This window comes from Erpetoichthys calabaricus, chromosome 5, assembly GCF_900747795.2.
Source record: "Erpetoichthys calabaricus chromosome 5, fErpCal1.3, whole genome shotgun sequence".
Classification (NCBI taxonomy): Eukaryota; Metazoa; Chordata; class Cladistia; order Polypteriformes; family Polypteridae; genus Erpetoichthys; species Erpetoichthys calabaricus.
The window spans coordinates 60247284-60273318 of NC_041398.2; the positions used below are offsets into that span (position 1 = coordinate 60247284).

The window sequence follows — 26035 nt, forward strand, 5'->3', positions numbered from 1 at the left end:
AGTTTTGAGTTAGATAAATGAAATTTGGCATGTGGGCGTTATATCAAAATGTTAGTTTTCTATCAATTTTTGGGCAACATACGTCAACCAGAAGTGGTACTTACCTGAAAACATTTAAAATTTTTTAAAATAAACTGGTACATAGTTTAAATAAAGAATTAATTGAAATTTTGTATAGTAGTTTTTAATGTGAAATTGAATTATAAGAAGAGAAAAATAATTGAAATTTTATATTGTCGCTAGTTAGGGTAAGAAACACACAGAGAATTTCACTTTAATTGGATAGCTGGAAATGATATCTTAACAGGTATCAGCACTATTACATAAGCAATATTACCATTATATAAATAGACATAAATAATTAAAATTTTGTATGATCATTACTTATTGTTAGATATAAAATTTGACCTTGATAAGTCGACTAAAAGTGGTATATCACTGACCACAAAAAAACAATCAGATTTGAAATTTCAGCTTGATCGGATTACCAGAAGTAGTTCTTTGTCATATAAACTTGAATTATAATCAAAGATAAGTGATTGAAAGTTTGTAAGAAGCACACAGATATGAAGTTTCATTATAATCGGACATCCGGAAGTGGTATCTACTTTAACGGAACAGGTATAAGGAAAGTTGAGTGGAAAACAATCCAGATTTTTTATGCTTTACATGTGGTGCTTTACAAAAGACTGGCAAATTGGCACTCATTCATGCCCTTAACAAAATAACTAACTAAAGTTAATATATGGAAGTATACTTCTGACGTTTGGTATGGATCATTGCGACACATTTGGTATAATAAAAGTTTATTGCCTCATAGAAAAGACATTTGTATATGCATCAAATTTGCATCTACCTTTTTTACCCAGAGCTAGGGATTTTCTAGAATTTGACTGACTGTCATTTCAATATGCTTTTTTTATAGTTGATTCTGTGACATTGTTGAATCAGGTTTATCTGTTAAATAAATTGTCATATTTCGACATTTAAGTTCTTCTTACTGTCTTTCATAAGGCAAATTGTGTTCCACAATTGTTTTGAGCTGTGTTTTTTTGAGATTTACTTTTTGCGTTTTTTGGTTTTGTGCTTAAAATACAGCATTTTTAGTCAATTAATAGTGTTTGTGAACTTCATTGTGCTGGTTTTGAATTTCCACAAAAGGTTATTGATTCATTGGTGAAATTACACAACTTAGTGTTGGTAAGAATTTGTGTTCAATACTTATCACGTCCTGTGTCAGGACGGTATAAGGTAGAAACATTTAACAAAATAGTACTGTGGGTGTGCAAGGAGGAAAAATACTTTAAAGAACAATTTATGTTTCCATTTTTTTAAAATGTGTTGTCCATATTTAACGGCACATTGAGTTTAAACAATTTTTTAACAAAATAGTATTTTTGTATTTTTCTAAGACATGCCTAGAAAAAGTGGCATTTTACCTTTTTATTAAGGAATTCGGAATCAGCACAGAGAGGATTAATCACTGGAATGTTCCAGTATGCTGCTAGTCGGGCTCCATGGGAACACACCTGAGAAAAGCAATTTAAATCATTTTAAGACGCATTGTATTATTACCATAGATTATCTCAACATTCTTTTGTAAGTTGTGGAATGCACATAAATATTTTTCAAAACACACTTTCTTTTGTATTGTAGTAAATGCTAGGTTTTTCCACACATTTACTGCAGGATTAAACCTGTCTCAACACTTTACCATAAAAACTTTTCTTTTCTAGGTGTTTGAAGTATGAATATATATTTATTTTGTCTGGAAACACAAAAATCTGTATAATTCAGAATACATTTCTTCATAACTTGAGGCCTTATGTAAAGTAAATGATGCATCAGGATCAAGCATCTATTAAAAATACAGTACAGTATGACTATTTTTGAATTTGTATTTCAAAAAGGTGAAACACCAGAAGGCAGGGGCTATTCAGTATATTCTGTTAGACACCTACTATAGTATATATATATATATATATATATATCACTTTTAACAATAATAAAACTGCAGAAATTATTAGAACAGGGAACTAGATATGAAATATTAAAAAAAATGTTGTTGTGTTAATGAAAATTCCTTCCACAAACAAACAGATTAGGTCTGATGCGGCTTTACCCATTTTAACCAGTTGTGACCCAAATTCCGCTAGTTTCCCTGGGTATCCTTTTTTTGGGTACCCTGAGGACTAGACCCATTCTTCTTGTTGGCACCTCCATGTAATACTTTTAGGTGTTTTGCAAAGAGTTATTTTTCATCAAAATGTGCTCTTTCTGATTTCATTTTTATTATCTTTTAACACATTCTTTCCTTGTTAGCAAGCAGACATTCTTCATTCTGTTCCCCTTATTACTCATATCAGATGCCTCTAAGACCTCACTTAGTCTTGCAGATAATCTTCTAAGACACTCATTCACCTTGCACACTTTCACGCACATATTTATCCATTCATTTATCCATTTTTGAACACCCTTTCACCATTACAGAATTAGTAGTTGCAAAAGCCAAAAGTTAGAAAATGACAATATGGTAAAATGTGATAATCACACAAGACAGAATGGTCATCTAAAGAGCTGTGGTCTTTACTCAAAAAATGTTAAGATCAGATTTATCCTCATTTTTAAATAACTACACTATGTGTATTCCCCTTATGACACTAACTTGTTTCACCTTTATAATCTGTCGGGCAGTTCAGCAGTATGAAAGGTCAGATTACTAATAACAATAATAATGTTTAATTTATAGCACCTTTTTCAAACCCAAGACCTTTACACATAGCTTTAGTAAGAGGACAATAAAACAAAAAAACAGCAAGTAAAGTAATAATAGCAAATTAAGAAATTGAGAAATAGTATCAACCCAAAAGGATCTAGTAAACAAAAATAAGTTAAAGTATTATACTAAGCAGTAGTAATTTTTCTCTAATAAATTAATAGCATAAAAATTGTGTCAGTTTGAAACGCTTTTCAAAAGAGTGAAAAATCCCTCACTCACTCATTTACGTCTTGCAAGAGACCACAGTCTTAACACACTTAGATCATCACAATAGATGTCCCTGCATCCACTGACAATTTTGTAGTTTTTCCTAAAGAATTTTCATATGATCTTAAGCCATATGAGGGATAGAAGTTCTTGTTCCATGAGATGCTTGCTATACCTCCTGTGTGAGCTACCTTCAGTAAGTAACCAAATTAAATTCCATTGAAGTATTTTTCTACATTCTATTTACTAAGTTCAATCTCCGTTGACATACATGGAAGTAATTAAACCATACATAATTTAGACACATAAACACATGAATTAGGATGAATATATATTATAAAAGAGCTATTTTAAATTCCGTAACATAAACCAATCATGACAATAGAAGTCCATTAGCATCAGAATTGAACTGTGACAGTTGACAGAGAAGGTGAGGAAAACAAAAACTCTAGTCAGCAGCATTTGTCAAGAAAATAAAGTTCATGGAATTCCATGGTGGGTTTTATAGTCAAGTCACATTAAAGTCAGAGAAAGCCAAAAATCTGGTTATTTAATGCAACTGGCCTGCCTACCTAGTCCTGGGCATTACACAATGTTGTAAATATGTGCTGGGCAGTATAATAAGATGATCAGATCTTTTCATCCTTGAACTCCAATGCTTCTAATATCTCTGCTATCGCTTTCTATGGGCATAAGCACCCACAGCAGAATACCAAAAACATAACAGAGAAGGATTATAAATTGTTCATAATGAAATCACTTCATCTGAGTGTTCTACTCCTAGCTTCAAACCCTCTACTAGCGAATGTGTCCAGGAACCTTGTAACTTCATTTTGGTCAGTTTTACTCTTGGTTCCTTTGCTTGATTCATTTGGCTATTACCCAAACCAAATAAACATAAATGAGGAAAGAAATGTAAATTGAATACATTTTTAATTTGCTTATGCCACATTTCACAACCACCATCATCATCTAGTATACAGTAACTCCAACAGTACTTCTACCACCACAACAATCTCGTATTTGATATTGCATCAGTACTTATCTTCACTTCATGAAAAAGGCTCTGAGGTAGTTGAATTTCTTTCTTTAGGTTTCCTTTCCCCCAGTCTAGGGTTTTATTTTCTCTTTCTGAGAGTAGCCAGGCCTAAATTTCATCTACTATTATAAAGACATTGACTGATTTATTAGAACTTCTTTAAGGCTACTCTTTCAAATCACAAGCCTCACAACTCTAAAATCCTTGGTTCAGATTCTACATATGCAAAGTTTACTCATTCTCTGTGAGTCCAGATGAGTTCTTGGCAGGGACTCAAAAATCCTCATACAGTAAGTGTCAAAGCAATAAAGATTATGCTGAATCTCAATACTCAGTTGAGAGTATGGGTGTGTGAGTGTTCCCTGCAAAAGGCCAGCACCCTTGTCAAATTTAGTTCTTGTGATTTGCCTGAAGCTGCTAGAGTAGCCTATGGCTCTTCATGATCAATTAACTGAAGAAAGGGGACAACAAAAAGGATGAATAATACAAGGTCAGCAACCTATTATATCACAGTAGTAAGCAGACACTGAAAATGTCCTTACCGAAGAGCAAGTTGGTCCTATAAAGGCACTATAATTATTTCTCCATTTTAAGTCTACAATTTTCCCTGTTCCTTTTACTGCATCACATTCATCATCCACAAAGTCAAAAACCAAACGATGACCTGAAAAACAAAAGCAAAAAATTAACCTTCCGTAATGCATAATAAAATAACATCAACATTGGCTTTCTTTGGCCTTTTGGAGCATTTAAGTGCGAAGCGCTTGGTACTGTAAATGCCTGGCTATGATGTGTTTATTGATTTGATTCAGTATATCTGTTTTTGTTTCTTTTTTGTTTTAAACCATTCATGTGATCCACAAACTTTGGTAAGTGGACGTCTACACATTATTACACTTTTTTTTCCCAACCAATGGAATTTGATTGTACTCTAGTGTGGGTTCTTTTTTGGATTAGGATTACAAGCAGTATGGCATGGTAGAGGAAATGGCTATGGCACTAATAACATGTAAGATAAATACACTGGTAAATGCAATGTGATCTGCCATGCTTGTGTAGCAACAGCAATTCCTGTTTGTGGTGTTGGGTGGTGGGATTCTCTAGAAGGGAAGTAGCAAAGGAAACAGGCATTACTCTTAGCGAGATGCAAAATAATAGGGATTAAGTGTCCCTGCAAATTCTAGGATTGCCTCTTTTATGGTTTAGGGAAACATTCCAAGTTAGCAACACCTTCTAACTAAGGGTTGGTGGTTGCAGTAGGAAGCATATTTTTCCTCACCACAAGAGTAACCAGAAATAGAGTTGACTCCAGATAGGGTCTTAAAGCCAGTTCGCTTCACTACTAGATCTTCAGCAAGTGCAGAGATTAGAAGAGAGTTGATAACAAGTGCACAGTGGGTGTAAGGAAGATAGGATAGAATGAAGGACACACATGGAAAGAAAAAATGTTCCTGGAGCATGATATGCTAGCATGATTAAAAAGCACAAGCACTCCATGGGTAAACAGGAATGAAAGATTTTTACTAGCTAGGTGGATTTAGGTGTTTTGGTGTTGCTTTACCATATTTATTAATAAAATGTGATTGACATGTGAAACAAATATGCTACCATAATAGCCATATGTATGAAATTTTCATAATCTCTGATTACAGCAGTATTGTAAGTAAGTTAATGTCATTGCCTTGCAAGACAATTAAATGTTATATGGTTAACACATTTATTTTACTTTAAATCAGGGGTGTCCAACTCCAGTCCTGGTGGGCCGCAGTGGCTGCAGGTTTTTATTCTAACCATCCTCTTAATTAGTGAGCCATTTTTGCTGCTGATTAACTTGTTTTAATTGGCGTGACTCAGACCCCTTAGTTGTTTCTTTTTCTTTAATGAGCAGCCAAACAATAATGAGCCACAAAACATGCCGCCACATGACCAGCTAACCTGAAAATAAAGAAAGGTGAAGGTCTCAGTCATGTTTGTCTGCTCTGGTCACCAAAACATCTTGATGGTGGTCTTAGAAGAAATAGAAAATTAACAGTCTGCTGTAGCAAAATGAGAGCAGCAACAAGTCATGATATTCAATGACGGCTTTAATCAACAGCAAGAATTGGCTTCTCATTAAGAAACTTGGAGTGAAACTGGCTGGAGTTTGATGTTCCAATTTAGCTGGTCATCTGTTGGTGCGTTTCACATCTCATTTCTGTTTGGCTGCCATTTAATTAAGAAATTAATCAATTTAGAGGACTGAATCCTTAAAAACAGGGCTATTAAAATGAAGTGAAAAGGAGTTAATTAGCAGTGAAAACCGGTCACTAATTAGGAAAAGGATTAGAATGAAAACCTACAGCCACTGCGGCCCACCAGGACGGGAGTTGGACACCGCTGCTTTAAATCATTTAAAAGAAACCAAATAGGTTTCTGAACAAAGAATGTCTAGAGGAAAAGGATTTAAAGTGATTTTGACATTTCACAAAATAGTTGTCTTATCACGTGAAATACATCTTTCTGCTTCAATATGTCAGTCAGCATCAGAAGTGTCATTCCTGCATGACATTTATTATCATGCAGATATTCATTAGCCGTGTAGAATTTCTCCAGATTTCACATGTCAATTGATCTATGATGGGAGAGCAATGGTGACAAACTACCAACCCATTTAGGATTGGTTTCAGGCTTTCACTGAATGCTGCTGAAAGAGCCCCCAGACCCTTTTTTGTCATAAACTGGAAAAGTGTGTTAGTACATGGATGGATTTGTGGATGGTGAGATTGTCTGTTGGCATTACTTGCTGAAAAAGTAGTATGAGGAATAGACTGCATGCAGACAAACACATACTAATAAAAAAAGCCTTTGTGATAGGTGATTTTTTTTCTTTCTTGGTTTGCAGAATAGTGTAAGGATACTTTAGTATATTTTGTTATTCCGAGTGTATTTAGGATCACTACTGTCACGACTTACAGGCCACTGACTCCTGAATGTTTCCTGACCACAGAAATTGTGATAACAGTCTACGTGTTATTCAACCGCTATTAGATAGTCACGTGGGGTTTAAAAATTATTAATTCTATTAACAGTGGTAACTAAGTAGTTTGTGTTTTAGATTTTGGATTTTTTGAAGTACATTGAAGTTTGTTATATCTTCTAATGCAGTTCTGTAACACTGTCTAGAAGTGTGTATTGTTTTGTCATTTTTCAGTTTGCTATTACTTGGTCTGGTTTCTGTACATTGTTGAAACAAACCAAAAAGCATACTGTAAATGAAAATGGTACTGGAGAGAGATGTCGTTAACACTTCAAACCCAGAAGTACTTTCGATACGTTCAGTTTTTCAAAGCCAAAAAATATCTCATCCTTTATAATATGGATACAAAGTTAACCATTTGGGTCCAATGCAGTTTATTCTTCAAACACAAATTGGAGTGAAAAGGACTCTCATTTTTTCTATTCCATATCTATGTTAGTTAAATATACATAAATGCATTCTTATCTAATATTTTTGGTATGCAGTGTTTTAATTACTCTTTTTATCTACTTCTAATGTGTTCTTCTTTTCTTGTTACTTTTTCATTGTCATCTTGTAAAAGCACTTTGAGCTACATTCTTTGATTGAAGGTGTGCTGTAGATAAAATGGTGATTTTAGAAAGAGGAATTATCTATTTACTGCTATCCATTACCATACTTACAAATATGCACTTGAGCATAGGAAAGGCACTATATAAATAACATATTATTATTATTATTATTAACCAACATTTTACATTCATGGTTATGGATTTGAGACCACCAAAACACAATATGATGAGTTGGAAAATGTTCAGAAGAATAAAAGAAAATTAATTATTCATCTCAGGTCCATTTGGCGATTCTAAATTGGCCCTAGTGTGTGCTTGGTGTGTGGGTGTGTTTGTGTGTGTCCTGCCGTGGGTTGGCACCCTGCCCAGGATTGCTTCCCTGCCTTGTGCCCTGTGTTGGCTGGGATTGGCTCCAGCAGACCCCCGTGACCCTGTGTTCGGATTCAGCGGGTTGGATAATGGATGGATGGATGGATCTCAGGTCCATCCTCTCATTTCAAAGCACCCAGTGTGTACTGTTTAACACTTGTGCTATGCCTTGGGTTTTAAACAAATTACTCAGCTTGTTTACAGGAATAATAACAGTTTATTCATTTCATATAGTCTGCAAATGCCATATTTGGAGAATTGCCTTAATTGTAATGTAGGTAGATATTTGTAAAATGATGTGTATGTAAACACACCTTCTAGTAATGTCAGCGTATTGAACTTATCACAGTTATTACAAGTGAATGTACTTTGGGGTACCAACTTCATGCAAACATGACATATATCAAATTACACCAGATGTATTTATTTATTTTTTTACTTACATTAGTCTATGATTAAGATAACCTATACAACTCAACTATCATCTCCAATCCATCCTCCTCACTCTCTCTTGCAAGCAAGTATTTATAAACCTTGTCGGCTGGAACACTTAACCTAAAGAGGCAAAGTCTCTTTTATGTTCTGTAGCCCTGAGAAGCAGAAAGTCTGCACTGGCATAGGTTCTCATTTGCAAAGCTTACAATGAGTAATAACATTTTCCAAAAGTGCATGTAAATTAAATGCAAAGCAAAACATATAAATAATATTCAATAATTCAGAAAAAAAACACAATTTCTAGCATTAGTTTTTTGAAAGCATATAGTCATAGTAAGATACATCTTCAATAATTAAAGGAAAAGACATCATACCCAGCATTAGTTTTTTGAAAGCATATTGTCATAGTAATTTTTAGCTTATTTTTAACCTTCAGAAGTACGGTGCTGTTTCATTTTTTTTTACTGAAATGTATTGTATGTACTTTTCATTCTTAACCTAGACTGGTTAAGCATATTATTATTTTTGAACACAAATACCCTGGGAAGATCATACTGACTCATCATCATGCTGCATAGAAAAATGAAAGATCACTCTTCACAGCAGGCACAGTACAATTTGTATTTTTACTACTTGCATTATACTTTTGACAGTTTTCTTGGGGCTGTAAGAGGAAATGAGACATCCTTCAGTCATCATGAGAAGTATTCAAGCTAAATTAGTCATGTAAAACGCATAATGATAAGCAAACATATTCATTTTTTGAATATCTGTAGCATGGCAATTAGTGCTGAAAGAATTAGATTATGCATGCAGTAAAAGGTGAAGGAAGAACATGTAAAAGACATCATTTAAAAGATTGTGTAGGTTACATGACAAATGTGGTTTTATGCTTTAAAATAATAATGTTTAACAGATGGGTGGATTAGAAGAGAGATGTGAAAAGCACAGAAGAGTATTGTGTTTTTTTAGCTACAGTTCCCAGATGAAAGGACGGCACGGTGGCGGAGTGAGTAGTGCTGCTGCCTCGCAGTTAGGAGACCTGGGTTCGCTTCTCGGGTCCTCCCTGCGTGGAGTTTGCATGTTCTCCCCGTGTCTGTGTGGATTTCCTCCAGGTGCTCCGGTTTCCTCCCACAGTCCAAAGACATGCAGGTTAGGTGCATTGGTGATTCTAAATTGTCCCTAGTGTGTGCTTGGTGTGTGGGGGTGTGTGCATGCCATGTGGTGGGCTGGCGCCCTGTCCGGGGCTTATTTCCTGCCTTGCGCCCTGTGTTGGCTGAGATTGACTCCAGCAGACCCCTGTGACCCTGTAGTTAGGATATAGCGGGTTGGATAATGGATGGATGGCTCCCAAATGAAATACGTTGTGTATGATCGTGGAATCCCACCATGATCTGTCTCATATTGCAAATTTGGCATTGTGGTAACTGCCAGTGGTTAGCCATCAACCTACGATGTCTGGTGGTACAAAGGACATTAGGAGCAGCTTCCTTAATTATGGCTTGAGTAATTAGTGAACTCCTATCCTTAGTCACACAGGAACTGGGTATAAGCATTGCTAAGCGGAGCATTATCTAGTGATGTTGGCTGCAGCCTCTCGTACTTAGCCCCCACTTCTCCGTGCAGTACCATTGCCATACTCCACCCATCAACAGTGGAAATCCTGCCGACTACACCAAGTATTTTGTCATGGAATCACATCACAATCCATTCCAGGTTGCAGAATTAGCACTGTGGTAACTTCTGGTGGTCAGTCGTGAACCCATCTGGATTACAAAGGCCCTGAGAAGGAACTCCCTTAACTGTGCCATGAACAATAAGAGAACTCTTATCCTTGGGAGGACAGGGAATGCCTGTAACCATTGCAAAGTGGAGGACTTCCTGTTCACTTCAGCTGCACAACACCGCAACTACATTATACATTGTAATGTGTTTCCATTATCTTATATATAAACGTCTACGCGTGGAAGTGTGTATGTCTGTCAGGCCCAGAAGTGAAAGGTAGAGTCAAGGTAAGGGCTCCAGCTCCGAGAAAACAGAAAACTCGCTTAGCCGCTAATAACACAAGTTGGGCCAGCACGTCAGCAAAACAAAACCTCAGGAGAAAGACAAAGTCACTTAGCCACTAACATCGGCAAATCGGTATCCCTTTTACTTTTCCTTATGCCGCTAATACACAAGCGAGGCGAGCACATCAGCAAAATGAATTCTTCTAGGAGAGAGATGCCCGGAGTAGTTAATTTCAATTACTGGACATCTCTACATTTCAGGGTTTTTTTCTAACAATTTCAATAGTTTCTAGGACCCCAGGCTTTTTACAGCTCGGGTTCACACAGCTAGTACTATATAATGGCTGAGGCAGAATGGGGATTTGTTGTTATGTGTATAAAGATTATAGTTCAATTCTCCTGGGTTAAAATGAAAAAGTGGACAATTCCACATTATCCTACACCATAGGAGGGGTTGAGTAACCAATTCACCTACTTTAACATAAGTATTCGTATAAACGTCTATAGGGCTTCAGAGGTATACTTATTTGTGGAACTCCTGGAATTAATGTTTTCTCCTTCACTCACAGGGCAATATTGTAGATTAGGTTAACTTAATATATGTTTCTCTACTTTTCTGGTCTTTAAATGTATCTGTGCTTTAATATTGTTTAGCATAGATTTGTGTATTTATGCAAATGCATGTTGCTTTTTCCATTATGTTATATTTCAAAGTGCATCATGCAAAGTGTCCTATTAAAAAATGAACTTCGACTAAATTAACTGAGCTCCATAAAAAAACTTTTTTCATATTGCCTAGAGTTGAAATTCTATCTCACCTAGGCCCTTTATACTAGATGCCAGTGACTGATACTTCTTGCAAATTCTTTTTAAAACTGGGAACAATGTGACTTGCCAGCCAATTCTTCTCTTCAAACAACTTTCCAGGAAGCTTTAGTTTTAAGATTCAAAGCCTTCTGTCTTTTGTACCATAAAAGCTATTACTTTAGAAGGTGAGATTATGTTTTATAAACAAGCATAACAGTGGATGTGAATATGAATCTTTGGTGATTAATAAGAAGCCATTGTATTTTGCTAAGGCATAAACAGTCATGTCAGTATTACAAAAAGAAAGCCCAGCATTAGGAAGTCAAGCAAGAAAAAATGATTGCACATTTGCGAGCGTGCCCCTTTGCTATACTCTTTAACACTTGTATCCTTAATAACTTTTGAAGAGGGAGCATATTTAACTTAAGTATGTTTGTGGGAATACAAAAGATTGTGTGATTTATTTGTTTGATTTTCAAATTCAGGTAAGTGATAATATTTTTCTAGAGCCCTTCTGGATGCTCATTAACAGCTTCTGGTTTTTCAAAATGAATTTTTAATGCCCTTAATTGCTGGAGTTATTTAATTCTTAGAGCATTTGCTCTTTTGTAATAGTACTATATTTTACTATATTTTCTTAAAAACTGTTATTTCCAAAACATCCTTCTATTTGAAAATAGTACAATAGAATGACCAGTTTTTTTGTTTTTTCTATTTATGTCTCTTATTTGCTTAAACCTTATTCTGCAAATATATATATGATTGCCTATCATGAACAGAATGAATTATCTTTTGATTATTATGCATAAGGTAATGATCATTTGAATTCATAAGATTCCATGAAAGATTATACCTGCAGTTAATATTTGATCTTTATTTGCCATCGATCATTTCAAAGTAAATAAAAATGTACTAGCTTTCAAATTATGAGATGAAGGAAAAACCATAAAATGTTATGTCACTATGTGTGAAACACAGATAGATGTTTTAGATGTGGTGCTACAAAGTTTAAAACAGAGCACCCACCTTACCTCGACCCCCAATCCAAGCCGTCCCACCCTCTCAGTTTTGGGTGGCATGTCTATGTACTTTCTAAACACTCATCCTTCCAATTCACAGCCTCTGTATTCAAACTCTACAAGAATAAAAACAGAAGCTTTTGTACTTTTTCAGAAACCTTCTTACTGTTTTTTCTCAACATCTATGTATCAAAAGAGCACAACTGGAAATTTTCTTTTGGTTTTGTGTCTGCATTATTTGTTAATTAAGTAATTGGCTCGTCACAACATCCCATGTTTAGCAATTTTAAACTTCATTAACATTTATAAATAAGCTACCAAGTAGTGTGGTAGACAGTAAGACTTTAGGGACTTTCTAAACTCGACTTAATGTTTTTTTGGAAGAAATAAGCGGATAGGACTGGCGAGCTTTATTGGGCTGAATGGCCTGTTCTCTTCTAGATTGTTCTAAATCTGTAAAGGATGGTAAATGTCCAATTGCCCATGCTATAAAAGTTGGTGTCACAGATTTACTGACTTCCAAACTTTTGAGTAATATTTATTCAAAAAAATGCTTGCAACTTCTTTAGTGAAAAAATACATCTATTCCGGTTTAGAACACTTTTGCTTTGTTATTTGGCCAAAGATTTTGCTTAGTATTTTCAATTTATGATAATTATTTTTTTTTCATTCAATATGGTGTCAATAACTATGCCTGTGTCTAACCATATTATTGCTTGCAGTTTCATTTGAGTGAGAGGAAAAGTACTTTAAAAAATCTACATCAGGCATTTATGTCAATGTTTCCAAAGTAAATGCAAACCATATTAATAGCAAATCATACAAACCAATTTCTCTTTAAAATGCAGTCCTGGCTAAGTCTCTTGAAATTAGAAGGAAGGAAGTACTGCATTTCATTATTTCATATTGCCAAGCCTGCCTCATTAAGGGCAGGCATTTACTATGAAGGCTAAAATATCTAGTCACTATAATATATATATTGTGGTGGGTGGTTGGGGCCATTGCCCGGCGGGGACACTTTTATTAAGGAAGGAGAGAAGCAATATCTCCCTCAGAACATGAGAGGGCAAACCCCCTGAATTGCATCGGCACCACAGGCTTGGAGCTTGGAAGCTCAGCCCTGCTGGGGCCTGTGTCCACCACCAGGGGGCGCCTGGACAGTTCCAGAGTCTCTGGACTGCAGCACTTCCGTCACACCTGGAAGTGCGTCCAGGAGAGGATCCGGGTGCACCTGGAGTGCTTCCGGGTGCCCATGCAGCACTTCCGCCACACCAGGAAGTGCTGCTGGATGATCGTCAGGGAGTACCTGGAGTGCTTCCGGGTGCAGTATAAAGGAGGCCACCTCACTCCATTCAAGGAGCCAGAGTCGGGAGGTGGAGGATAAAGCTTGCGGAAAAGGAGTGGAGGCGGCAAAAGGAAAGAAAGAAAGACAAGAGAAAAAGAAAAGAGAGAAAAGGACTGAGCGTTAAATGCTCTGGAGACTTGTTAACATTGTGTGCTGTGAAAGGGCAACAAAAAGAAAATAAAAGCATGTGCTTTTGGACTTGTGTGGTCTGCCAGCCTGTGTTCAGGTTAGGGGGCTGTCCGACCCCCAGTCTTCCACTATATATATATATATATATATATATATATATATATATATATATATATATATATATATATATATATATATATATATATATATATATATATATATATATATATAGTATACATTTCCATCTGAAGTATTTGACTGGTTCAAATGGGACTACTTATTCATTTCAATTCAGTTCCATTTTTCATAGAATGCTTTACTGAGTACAGGCTTGGTATGATTGGTATGATTGCATACACCTTTACACCATACAAATTTACAACTATCATGCAATAAACATCAAATTGTCAAACCTTCTATGATGAATGAAAACTTTGGACGCCGTTTTCCCTTGCCCGGACGCGGGTCACCGGGGCCCCACTCTGGATCCAGGCCTGGAGGTGGGGCTCGATGGCGAGCGCCTGGTGGCCGGGCCTGCACCCATGGGGCTCGGCCGGGCACAGCCCAAAGAGGCAACGTGGGTCCCCCCTTCCCATGGGCTCACCACCTATGGGAGGGGCCGAGGAGGTCGGGTGCAGTGTGAGTTGGGTGGTGGCTGAAGGCGGGGACCTTGGCGGTCCGATCCTCGGCTACAGAAGCTGGCTCTTGGGACGTGGAATGTCACCTCTCTGAAGGGGAAGGAGCCTGAGCTAGTGCGCGAAGTTGAGAGGTTCCGGCTAGATATAGTCGGACTCACCTCGACGCACAGCTTGGACTCTGGAACCAATCTCCTTGAGAGGGGCTGGACTCTGTACCACTCTGGAGTTGCCCCCGGTGAGAGGCGCCGAGCGAGTGTGGGTATACTTATTGCCCCCCGACTTGGAGCCTGTACATTGGGGTTTACCCCGGTGGATGAGAGGGTAGCCTCCCTTCGTCTTCGGGTGGGGGGACGGGTCCTAACTGTTGTTTGTGCGTATGCACCGAACAGCAGTTCGGAGTACCCACCCTTTTTGGAGTCCCTGGAGGGGGTGCTAGAGGGCATACCTTCTGGGGACTCCCTCGTTCTGCTGGGAGACTTCAATGCTCACGTGGGCAATGACAGTGAGACCTGGAAGGGCGTGATTGGGAGGAATGGCCCCCCCCGATCTGAACCCGAGCGGTGTTTTGCTATTGGACTTCTGTGCTCGTCACGGATTGTCCATAACGAACACCATGTTCAAGCATAGGGGTGTTCATATGTGCACTTGGCACCAGCACACCCTAGGCCTCAGTTCGATGATCGACTTTGTGGTCGTGTCGTCGGACTTGCGGCCACATGTCTTGGACACTCGGGTGAAGAGAGGGGCGGAGCTGTCAACTGATCACCACCTGGTGGTGAGTTGGCTTCGATGGTGGGGGAGGATGCCGGTCAGGCGTGGTAGGCCCAAACGTGTTGTGAGGGTCTGCTGGGAACGTCTGGCAGAGCCCCCTGTCAGAAGTAGCTTCAACTCCCACCTCCGGCAGAACTTCGACCATGTCCCGAGGGAGGTGGGGGACATTGAGTCCGAATGGGCCATGTTCCGTGCCTCTATTGTTGAGGCGGCTGACCGGAGCTGTGGCCGTAAGGTGGTCGGTGCCTGTCGTGGCGGCAATCCCCGAACCCGTTGGTGGACACCGGTGGTGAAGGATGCCGTCAAGCTGAAGAAGGAGTCCTACAGGACCCTTTTGTCCTGTGGGACCCTGGAGGCAGCTGATAGGTACCGGCAGGCCAAGCGGAATGCGGCTTTGGTGGTTGCTGAGGCAAAAACTCGGGCGTGGGAGGAGTTTGGTGAGGCCATGGAGAACAACTTTCGGACGGCTTCGAGGAGATTCTGGTCCACCATCCGGCGTCTCAGGAAGGGGAAGCAGTGCAGTGTCAACACTGTATATGGTGGGGATGGTGCGCTGCTGACCTCGACTCGGGACGTTGTGGGTCGGTGGGGGGAGTACTTCGAAGACCTCCTCAATCCCATTAACATGCCTTCCAATGAGGAAGCAGAGCCTGGGGACTCAGAGGTGGGCTCCCCCATCTCTGGGACTGAGGTCACCGAGGTGGTCAAAAAACTCCTTTGTGGCAGGGCCCCCGGGGGTGGATGAGATACGCCCGGAGTTCCTCAAGGCTCTGGATGTTGTAGGACTGTCTTGGTTGACACGCCTCTGCAACATCGCATGGACATCAGGGACAGTGCCTCTGGATTGGCAGACCGGGGTGGTGATCCCCCTCTTTAAGAAGGGGGATCGGAGGGTGTGTTCCAACTACAGAGGGATCACACTCCTCAGCCTCCCTGGAAAAGTCTATTCAGGGGTCCTGGAGAGGAGGGTCCGTCGGATAGTCGAGCCTCGGATTCAGGAGGAACAGTGTGGTTTTCGTCCTGGTCGCGGAACAGTGGACCAGCTCTATACCCTTAGCAGGGTCCTGGAGGGTGCATGGGAGTTTGCCCAACCAGTCTACATGTGTTTTGTGGACTTGGAAAAGGCATTCGACCGTGTCCCTCGGGGAATCCTGTGGGGGGTACTCCGAGAGTATGGGGTACCGGCCCCCCTGATAAGGGCTGTTCGGTCCCTGTACGATCGGTGCCAGAGCTTGGTCCGCATTGCCGGCAGTAAGTCGAACCCGTTTCCAGTGAGAGTTGGACTCCGCCAGGGCTGCCCTTTGTCACCGATTCTGTTCATAACTTTTATGGACAGAATTTCTAGGCGCAGCCAGAGCGTTGAGGGGGTCCGGTTTGGTGGGCTCAGGATTGGGTCACTGCTTTTTGCAGATGATGTTGTCCTGTTTGCTTCATCAGGCCGTGATCTTCAGCTCTCTCTGGATCGGTTCGCAGCTGAGTGTGAAGCAGCTGGGATGAGAATCAGCACCTCCAAATCCGAGACCATGGTCCTCAGCCGGAAAAGGGTGGAGTGCCCTCTCAGGGTTGGTAGCGAGATCCTGCCTCAAGTGGAGGAGTTCAAGTATCTCGGGATCTTGTTCACGAGTGAGGGAAGAATGGAGCGTGAGATCGACAGGCGGATCGGTGCGGCATCCGCAGTAATGCGGGGCGCTGCATCGGTCTGTCGTGGTGAAAAAGGAGCTGAGCCGCAAGGTGAAGCTCTCAATTTACCAGTCGATCTATGTTCCTACCCTCACCTATGGTCATGAACTATGGGTAGTGACCGAAAGAACGAGATTGCGAATACAAGCGGCTGAAATGAGTTTCCTCCGCAGGGTGTCTGGGCTTTCCCTTAAAGATAGGGTGAGAAGCTCAGTCATCCGGGAGGGGCTCAGAGTAGAGCCGCTGCTCCTCCGCATCGAGAGGAGTCAGATGAGGTGGCTTGGGCATCTGATCAGGATGCCTCCTGGACGCCTCCCTGGTGAGGTGTTCCGGGCACGTCCAACCGGGAGGAGGCCCCAGGGAAGACCCAGGACACGTTGGAGGGACTATGTCTCTCGACTGGCCTGGGAACGCCTTGGGATTCTCCCGGAAGAGCTAGAAGAAGTGGCCGGGGAGAGGGAAGTCTGGGCATCTCTGCTCAAGCTGCTGCCCCCGCGACCCGACCTCGGATAAGCGGGAGACAATGGATGGATGGATGGATGGCATACACCTTTACACCATACAAATTTACAACTATCATGCAATAAACATCAAATTGTCAAACCTTACAACATTAACCCACATAAACACACAAAAATAACAAATTCTAAAAATATAAAATCTATTTAAAACGGGGATACGGTAAAGAAAAAGTTACAATTCTGATAATGTAGACCAAATGGCTCTCAAAAGGCATTTTGCGACACCATAAATACATGATGGACCATGTAAAAATAGAATTTAATCCTTTCTTCCTTGATCACATGGCTGCCACTGACTCTAATGTTTCTATTGGCATTGAGCACTTTTTGTACGTTTGAGTTTTGGCACAGCAAAAACACATATCACATATCAACATGGATTAAACTATTGTATTTTAAACCTGAAACCTCATTTAGTGCAAACAATATAACCCTTTGACATTTTTGCTTTGGGATGTGTTAAGAATGCCATCGGGGAAGAGTACATTTTTCTAATGAAATCAAACTTTATTTACTTATTAACTTGCACTATTAACCAAAAAGTCTGGAACCTTTAAAGAATTAACTTTAATTAAAAGTGTCTGTCATTTGCTGATATGGTGCTTTATATACAGTAACTAATTGGATTTATCAGTTGTAAGCTCAAGGTTTAAGGACAAAACTGTGTGGGACAAATGTGGTCTGTGACATATGTGTACAACTAGTGGAGTCTAACTTAGTGGACTTTTAAAAAAACAACAAATTAGTTCTACTGCATAATAAAATGTTAATAGTTTTAAATTTTGTGCCTTGTAACGACATGTCTACTGCTGTTTAAGACCTTATGAATATATTTCCTCCTGACCTAGAGACACCTAAAGTAAGGTATGTCAGGCTTAATCACCATCTGTAACAGGTAATACCAACATATGGATGGTTGCTGCATTAACAGTTTTTCAGAGGGATTGTGCATAATGTGGCACTATAAATTGCTCCATACAGTTGCCTTTTAATTTACGTAGTTTTCTGTTTTATATCAATTTGGTTTTTGTCACTGTGTTTTATGTTTTGTTTTGCCAAACCTTTCATTTCATTTATATCCATCCATCCATTTTCAAACTCGCTGAATCCGAACACAGGGTCACGGGGGGTCTGCCGGAGCCAAGCCCAGCCAACACAGGGCACAAGGCAGGAACAATTCCCGGGCAGGGTGCCAACCCACCGCAGGACACACACAAACACACCCACACACACACACCAAGCATACACTAGGGCCAATTTAGAATCGCCAATCCACCTAACCAGCATGTCTTTGGACTGTGGGAGGAAACCGGAGCGCCCTGAGGAAACCCACGCAGACACAGGGAGAACATGCAAACTCCACGCAGGGAGGACCTGGGAAGCAAACCCAAGTCCCCAGGTCTCCCAACTGCGAGGCAGCAGCGCTACCCACTGTGCCACCATGCCGCCCCTCATTTATAATATTTATGTAAAAAATTATTTCCTTCCACTAAGTAAAACAATGTTTTCTGTGGTAAAATCACAACTCAAGACAAGATTATATATCATAATTGAAATTTTATTTATATATATACTGCATAGGCAGGGGTGTGGAGTTGTTGAAAATAAGTTCCAGACAGTCTGACTTCAGAAAGATTAAAAACACACATCTTACTGTTCTAATTGAATGGTAGTTAGTAATTTATAGTAATATAAATCATACTATACACCCTTGTGCCATAAAGTATGAGAGTGTTATTGAATTAAACTGTGAATTTAGAGATGTGCATCAGAACTAGGAGTGCATAGGAACAGGTATGGAACCATTTTCACGCTCATGCTGGTCAGATTTGCCTGTTAGTACTGAGAAATGTGGGATGAAAAATTGCTGTTTTGATTATGAACAAAAAACACTTCATTACAAGAAGTCAGTTTAGATATTAAAATCTATTCATAATGCCATTATTTCCAATGAGGAAAGGACAATTAAAACTGACCAGTATTGCACTGTAGAAAAGACAGAAAAGTGAGACACTTGGAGCAAACTTCCACTGCTTTTAGATTCAGAAAGAAAGGAGTTGAAAGTGAGAAAGGAGCTGAACCATATGAGCTGTGTTTAAGGCTATCTGGCTTACAGTTTGTAGATTTGTTGTATTTTTATTAAAGTGTTAGCTACTAAAAATCTGACAGATGTCATGCTGGAGTCCTAGTCCTGCTTATTAAAGTGTTGGTTTAAGGAGGGGTCTTTCAAACAGTGTGCATAACATAACATCAGATGGAACAACACAGCTTAAAGATCAGTCAGTTGTAATAATGTATATACACTGTTGCCGTATTATTCTTCTCAAGTGGAAGAATCCAAACATCTAAAAATCTTTCTTATGTAATGATCTTGCCTGAAAAAGGGGCCTGAGTTGCCTCAAAAGCTTGCATATTGTAATCTTTTTAGTTAGCCAATAAAAGGTGTCATTTTGCTTGACTTTTCACTACACTCATCACTAGTGATAGTTAAAGGGAAGTAGTCCAGGTCTATCCTCTTAACATGTTATTGCTTTTCTGTTAAACAGTAATCGAGCTAGAGATAAAACCAAGTGGAAAGAAATGGTTGATGCAAGATTCCCAGTTTGAAGACACCAAAGAGTGCATGTGGTCATGGTCATGCAGTGGCCGTGGAATCAGATACCTAATAAAATAACATGTCAATTAATGTAAAAAAAGGGCTTGAATGAAAACCCTACAGCCACTGAGACACATTAGAACCAGGACCGGCAAGAAAAAGCCACAAAGTGACTTCTAGTGAATGCTGTGAGCTCGAAATAGAGATCAAAATACAAAACCCTTATTAACAAAAGACAACTCGTGCACTAGAAAAAGATGTGTTCAGCTAATTAAAGGGGTGGATTACTTAATATTCAACTTCAAAAAAATGCCTAAGAATATTTTTTTCATTCTTGTTTTCCTTCTGACTCTAAAGAACTTTATCTGGACTGTCTGGTATCCTCTGGGGCTACTACGCCAACTCACCTTTCAGTGAAAATCTTTTGGGCTGGGAGTTTCCGTTTAAATGGCACAAATGCATACTTCCGCTATGATCTTCAGGATTTGCTGGATTTAATGTCTAGGATTCATCTCAGTACAGTAGTCAATGGTGACCCTTACTTACATCACAAATATACAGTACAGGTATTATATATACTTACTTGTATTCTGTTTTGTGTGTTGTATTTACCCCATTTTTGACCCCTATTGCATGCCCAACCAACTGGCAAGGAGGTTTCTCTCTAAATTGCCCTTCTGAAGATTTATTTTATATTTCTCCTACAAAGATTTTTATTTGGGAGTTTTTTCCTTGCCTTCTTAGAGAATCATGCCTGTGGGGTTGGCAAACAGCAGGATTTGTTAAAGCCCATTGAGACATTTTTTGTGTGATTCTGGGCTATACAAGAAATAAACTGTGTTATTGTGGAATATACAAATATTCTCATGCTTCATGCTATCTGCCATACTGAGTGAACTCTAAGTGATTCAAGTAACTGACAAATGAAACTTAAAGTTGTCACCTAATGAATTTGTTAAATAAGAATGTATTTATGTCAGTTCTCCATGCCATTCTACATAGCCAAAATTTTCATTTTTAGAGCTACAGCTAAATAGTGGAGTTTCTTATTCCAGCAGCACACAATTGCTCAGACTAGCTTCAGAAAAGGGATCTCCAATAATTAGGATGGTATCAGCTTACAGATGCTCCTATTACATTATTTTCCATCATTATATTTTCATCATTACATCAATTTGTGCTTGTTTCATTACTGCTTTTTTCTTGGTAACAATCAGCAAACGTGACACTCAATGTATTTGATCCATTAACTGACCTGCAAGTAAAACTGGATCTTCGTTGACTTCGTCCAGTGCGATTAAAGTTCCTGCTCCAATTCTGCCAGCGCTAAATGGAACGGAAATGTTTGGCATTGAAATTAAAATCTTGAAGTCCAGTGCACTGCAATGGATTTCCATCACTGTCACTGTTATAAAAATCTTAGCCAATGCCAACTTCATTGCTTTCTGCAAATCCTGTAAAAAAAAAAACAAAAAACAACAGCATTGACTACATTGAATGCACTGAAACAATACACACAGAGATTTTTCTCTCTCAGGTACCTGCCAACATCGGTAAAAATAGATTTTCATGAATCTAACCTTCATAAAGTATTTATGAAAGAAAAAGTAATATGATGTACACCAAACACATTGAGTTTTAGGCCAGCAAGCATTACCTAAGTAAAATATTACAAGAAAGTTAATAGGTCCTTAAAATTAATAATCGTCTATATTATTACAGTACATAAAACAAGATTACAGGATTAAGATGCTACAGATCAAAAACTGGTACAATTAGCAAACAACTTAAATGTTTTCATTTTTGCTCAGTCAGGAGTCATCATAAATATATTTAAGTAAAATTTCAGTTGTCTCTCCAAACTAGCAAGGGCATCTGCTGTTTTTCCAGATGTCTTCAACTTTAGATTTGTATTTCCTTTATTAGTACGAGTGTTGTCAATGGGAATAAAGAAATTTATGAAAAAAATAGCTACTTGTATCTTTAATTTATTAGAACACTGTCCATTTTTACACATATTTTGTTCACAGACTACAAGTAAGGTGAGGTTAACGTCTTGTTTTCTGCAAAATAATTATGCAAGAATGATAACTTGGCTTAATACCAAAAATCTTGATTCTGTACATACTACACGGAGTATATCAGGCTCAATCTGTTTACATCTTTCACCACCACTAACAATTTTAAACATATGTGATCTTTCTTAGGTACAGCTTTAATTACAATATAATAAATCACAGTATAATTAACCCATAGATTAACAGGAATATTAGCATATTAGAACAATTGTAATGAGAATTGGCCATTTGGCCTATCTATCCTATTCACCAAGATTCCCCAAAATAGCAAAAAGTTGAGACTGGAAGGTCTCTAAAGTCCTGGGGCCTTATGTATAACACCGTGCGTAGATCTCACACTATAACATGGCGTAAGCACAAAAACGGGAATGTGCGTACACACAGAAAAATCCAGATGCAGGAATCTGTACGTACGCAAACTTCCACATTCTTCCGCTACATAAATCCCGATTAGCGTGAAAAGTAACGCACGTGTACGTGCGCCTTCTGTCCCGCTCCAACTCTTCCCAGAATTACTCCTCTTTGAATATGCAAATCAATATAAATAGCCTTCTGTGAAAAGACAATGGGAAAACGTGCTGCTGCTTTTCAGTAAGGAGACTGTGGAAAATTGTGGGTTCGCTTTCTGGTTCCTCCCTGTGTGGATAGTGCTTTGAGTACTGAGAAAAGCGCTATATAAATGTAATGAATTATTATTATTATTATTAAAAGCACGAGGGAAAATATCAGAATTTCAGCAAATACCAAGTGGAGGCTAAGGAAAAATTTACTATTTGTTGGTTTAAACAGTGGTATAATCAACAAAATGAAGTTGATCGAGTGACAGAGTGTCGGAGAAACTCGAAAGTCACACAGTGGCCGAAATAAAAAAGAAATCACATATCAAAGTCGCCGTGAAAAGGCGAGTCGTAGCCCACCGTCTGAGTGTCATACGAAAGCTTATTAGAGTACAGACAAAAAAAAATAGGCACACAGTGGGAAAAAAGCACGAAATGTCAACTTTAATCTCGAAATTTCCACTTTAATCACGTAGTTTATTTTGCCATTAAAGTAGAACATCATAAACTTCATCTTAAAATCGTTTAATTTACTAGTTTCTCAAATCCCATTGTAACTAAAGTAGCACGTTAAATACTTTGTTCTGTATTCGATCTTCTATGTGCTCTGTGTGTGTGAATCACTACCTGCTTCTTAAACTGGCTTTCTTTTTCTCCGACAGGACACAGAATCCATTACATTTGTGATATTACAGCTCTCTAAATAATTAAAATACTGAGATGTATACGTGATATTTTTTTCATGATGATAGGAATGAAAGCATGTTATTAAACATGGGAATACGGTGGCGCAGTGCTTGTTCATGTCTCACGGAAGAGGCTTGCTGCGCCATGCGCGACCTTCGATGAAATAATTTATTACAGAAGTACTGTCTCTTTCAAACATACTACCCTCCAATTCCTGTCCTTACTTGTCTTTCACCAAATATCCAGTCGCCACACAATCAGCTCTGCAATACACGTGAAGCCATTTGTAAGCTTAGAACGCCGATTCTTCAAAACTTTTAAGGAACATTGAAATATCTTCGTAGTACATGTTTAATTATTCTATCCGTCTATCCTTCCAGTGTCGCGTCAGCACCAACAAGAATACAACGCAATGCAGGAACAATCCCTGAACTAGCTAGCACTGCGGCACCGTGTCCTCACATGTTTAATTAATAACAATACAGATTATTTAAATGAAGTTAAAGTTTTATCTGTATAATATAATCAACATATTTTGCTGCATTTCATCTTAAAAATGATATCGTCATCATATGTAAATACGCGCTTTATAAAGTGTTGCAGGTTGTGCAATATTGTAACTGTAGTGCAAGTTTACAGTGAGGTAATTGTACTTATAAGTACAAACAGTTCTACAAGGAGCACTTGATGGACTGATTGAGTGTGTTTATAGTTCTTGGGATGAAACGTTTTCTAAACCGCGAAGTCCGTACAGGAAAGTCTCTGAAGCGTTTTGCTGTGGCTGAGGCGGTGTCTGCTTCATGCTGTATACCGATAATTCTCTTTCCAATCAGCTGCTGCTGTGATTCCCCACTCAGATACAGTGATATAAATACTCTGAGTGGTGCAGTGAGAGTAATATGGAAAAAGATGATCTGCTGTGGCAACCCTTAACGGGAGCAGCTGAAAGAAGAAGAAGATGCAGGGACAGTAACAACGCTAAAGCAGTTATGGTATTTGGAATACTATGGCTATTCCTTGGACCCTTATATTGCTGCAGGTTAATTACAATCAGATGCATTACACTAATAAACAATAAGCTGTTAGTTTCAGTGTATTTATAAAGCCGCGTCAGGAATGTGGATCTAAGAAAGAAAGGGTGAACACACAGGAACAGTAGCACTGCTTTGACGCTGGGTGCTGCCAGTCTGCAAAACCGAGCTGAGAAATTGCGTATGCCAGGGTATGAGGTACCGTGGAAATGTGCGTGGCTTTACACCAAGTTTAGGTTTTATACATCGCGATTTGAGCGTGGAAACGTTCGTACGCAACATTTCTGTGTGTACGCACTGTTTATACATGAGGCCCCTGCTCACCACAACACCACTTGGTAATTTATTTCTAGAGTCTGATGTTCTTTTGCATGAATGGAGAAAAACTGTTAAACATTTGTGTGATATCTGCCGTTAATAAGTTTCCAACAGTGTCCCCATGTTCTTGATGTAGTATTTGTTTTAATGTAACTACTAGGGTCCTCAGTGCTAATTCCATTCAATTTTAAACACTCTGATCATTTAATCTCTGTTTGCTTAAACTGAAAAGGTTGACTCCAATCTCTCTTCATAGCTCATATATAGTAATTACTTTATAAATGTACTCTATTGTAATTATGAATATGTAAGGTAAATATGCTATGGATAGCCATTGAATTCACGTAATAAACATTAAACTTTCTCTCTTGTTCTGATTTCATGAATGTGGGGTTAGCATATTGACTAAATTTAGGTTTCTTGCTCTATAAAATAGGGTGGGCTGGAATTTTTAAGTTTTACTGGAACATTGCATATATGTGTGTATATTGTGTATACTTGTATGTACACTACTTGTCAAAAGTTTTAGAGCACCTCAGGTTTTCCAGGTTTTCTTTTAATCGGTTGAAATACAATGACTGACCTTAAATGTTGTCAAGGTAAGTGGTAAACTGACAAATTTAACTGCTAAATTTAAAGTTTAAATTAGCAAAAACTGAAAAAAGGAAATATCAGAATATTACAAATGGGCCTTCTTCAGAGAACAACTAATTGGCTGCAACCTACAGATATTCTGCAGCAATTAAAGTTAATTAAGTCTTGCAAGTGGAAGTAAACCATTTGCACAGGTGTCCCAACTTATGTTGATTACTTAAAACCCTCTGTCTGTCTTAAAGCAGAGTTAGAACAGACTGTGTTACTGCACCCTCTGAAGTACTAATTGGACAATATTAGACTGTAGAAAATTGTGAATTCCAGTGATAATGGCAAGAAAACTGCAATTAACAATTTATATGAGACAGAGCATTATTTCCCTTAGAACTATAGGTTTGTCATTTAGAGAAATTGCAAAAAAAATCAAAGTGTTAGTGAGTACAGTACCCTACACAATCCAAAAGCAATTGGAAACTGGAGGAAACTCTGATAGGAAGAGATCTGGCAGACCCAAAGTCACAACCCAAGCAGAAGACAAGTTTCTGAAGGTCACCAGCTTGCGTGATAGGTGCCTCACAGCACAACAGCTTCAAGCACAGCTTAACAGTGGTTGCAAAAAGCAAGTGCTGCAGGTTTGACAGTGCGAGTGGCAGTAAAAAAGCCATTCCTTAAAGGACAAATAGGACCTTGAAATACTGGCTGTGGACTACTGCAGACTGGGAGAAAGTCTTATGAACTGATGAATCAAAATATGAAATCTTCAATTCATCACACAGGGTGTTTGTACAACATTCATTTGGTGAAAGGATGGTTCCTCAGTGTTTGACAGTAACTGTCAAACATGGCAGAGGTGGTGACT

At 38.9% G+C, this 26035-nt stretch overlaps 1 protein-coding gene across 1 annotated transcript in view; it reads right to left on the reverse strand.

Moving 5' to 3' along the window:
- Positions 1-26035, reverse strand: part of si:dkey-37g12.1 (atrial natriuretic peptide receptor 1) — a 169383-nt gene that overhangs the window by 110574 nt on the left and 32774 nt on the right. Inside the window, exons 2-4 of the mRNA XM_051928534.1 lie at positions 21167-21365; positions 4568-4689; positions 1440-1529 (exon numbers count right to left, since the gene is read on the reverse strand). Coding sequence (XP_051784494.1) covers positions 1440-1529; positions 4568-4689; positions 21167-21365 — 411 coding nt within the window. The remainder of the gene's footprint in view (positions 1-1439; positions 1530-4567; positions 4690-21166; positions 21366-26035) is intronic.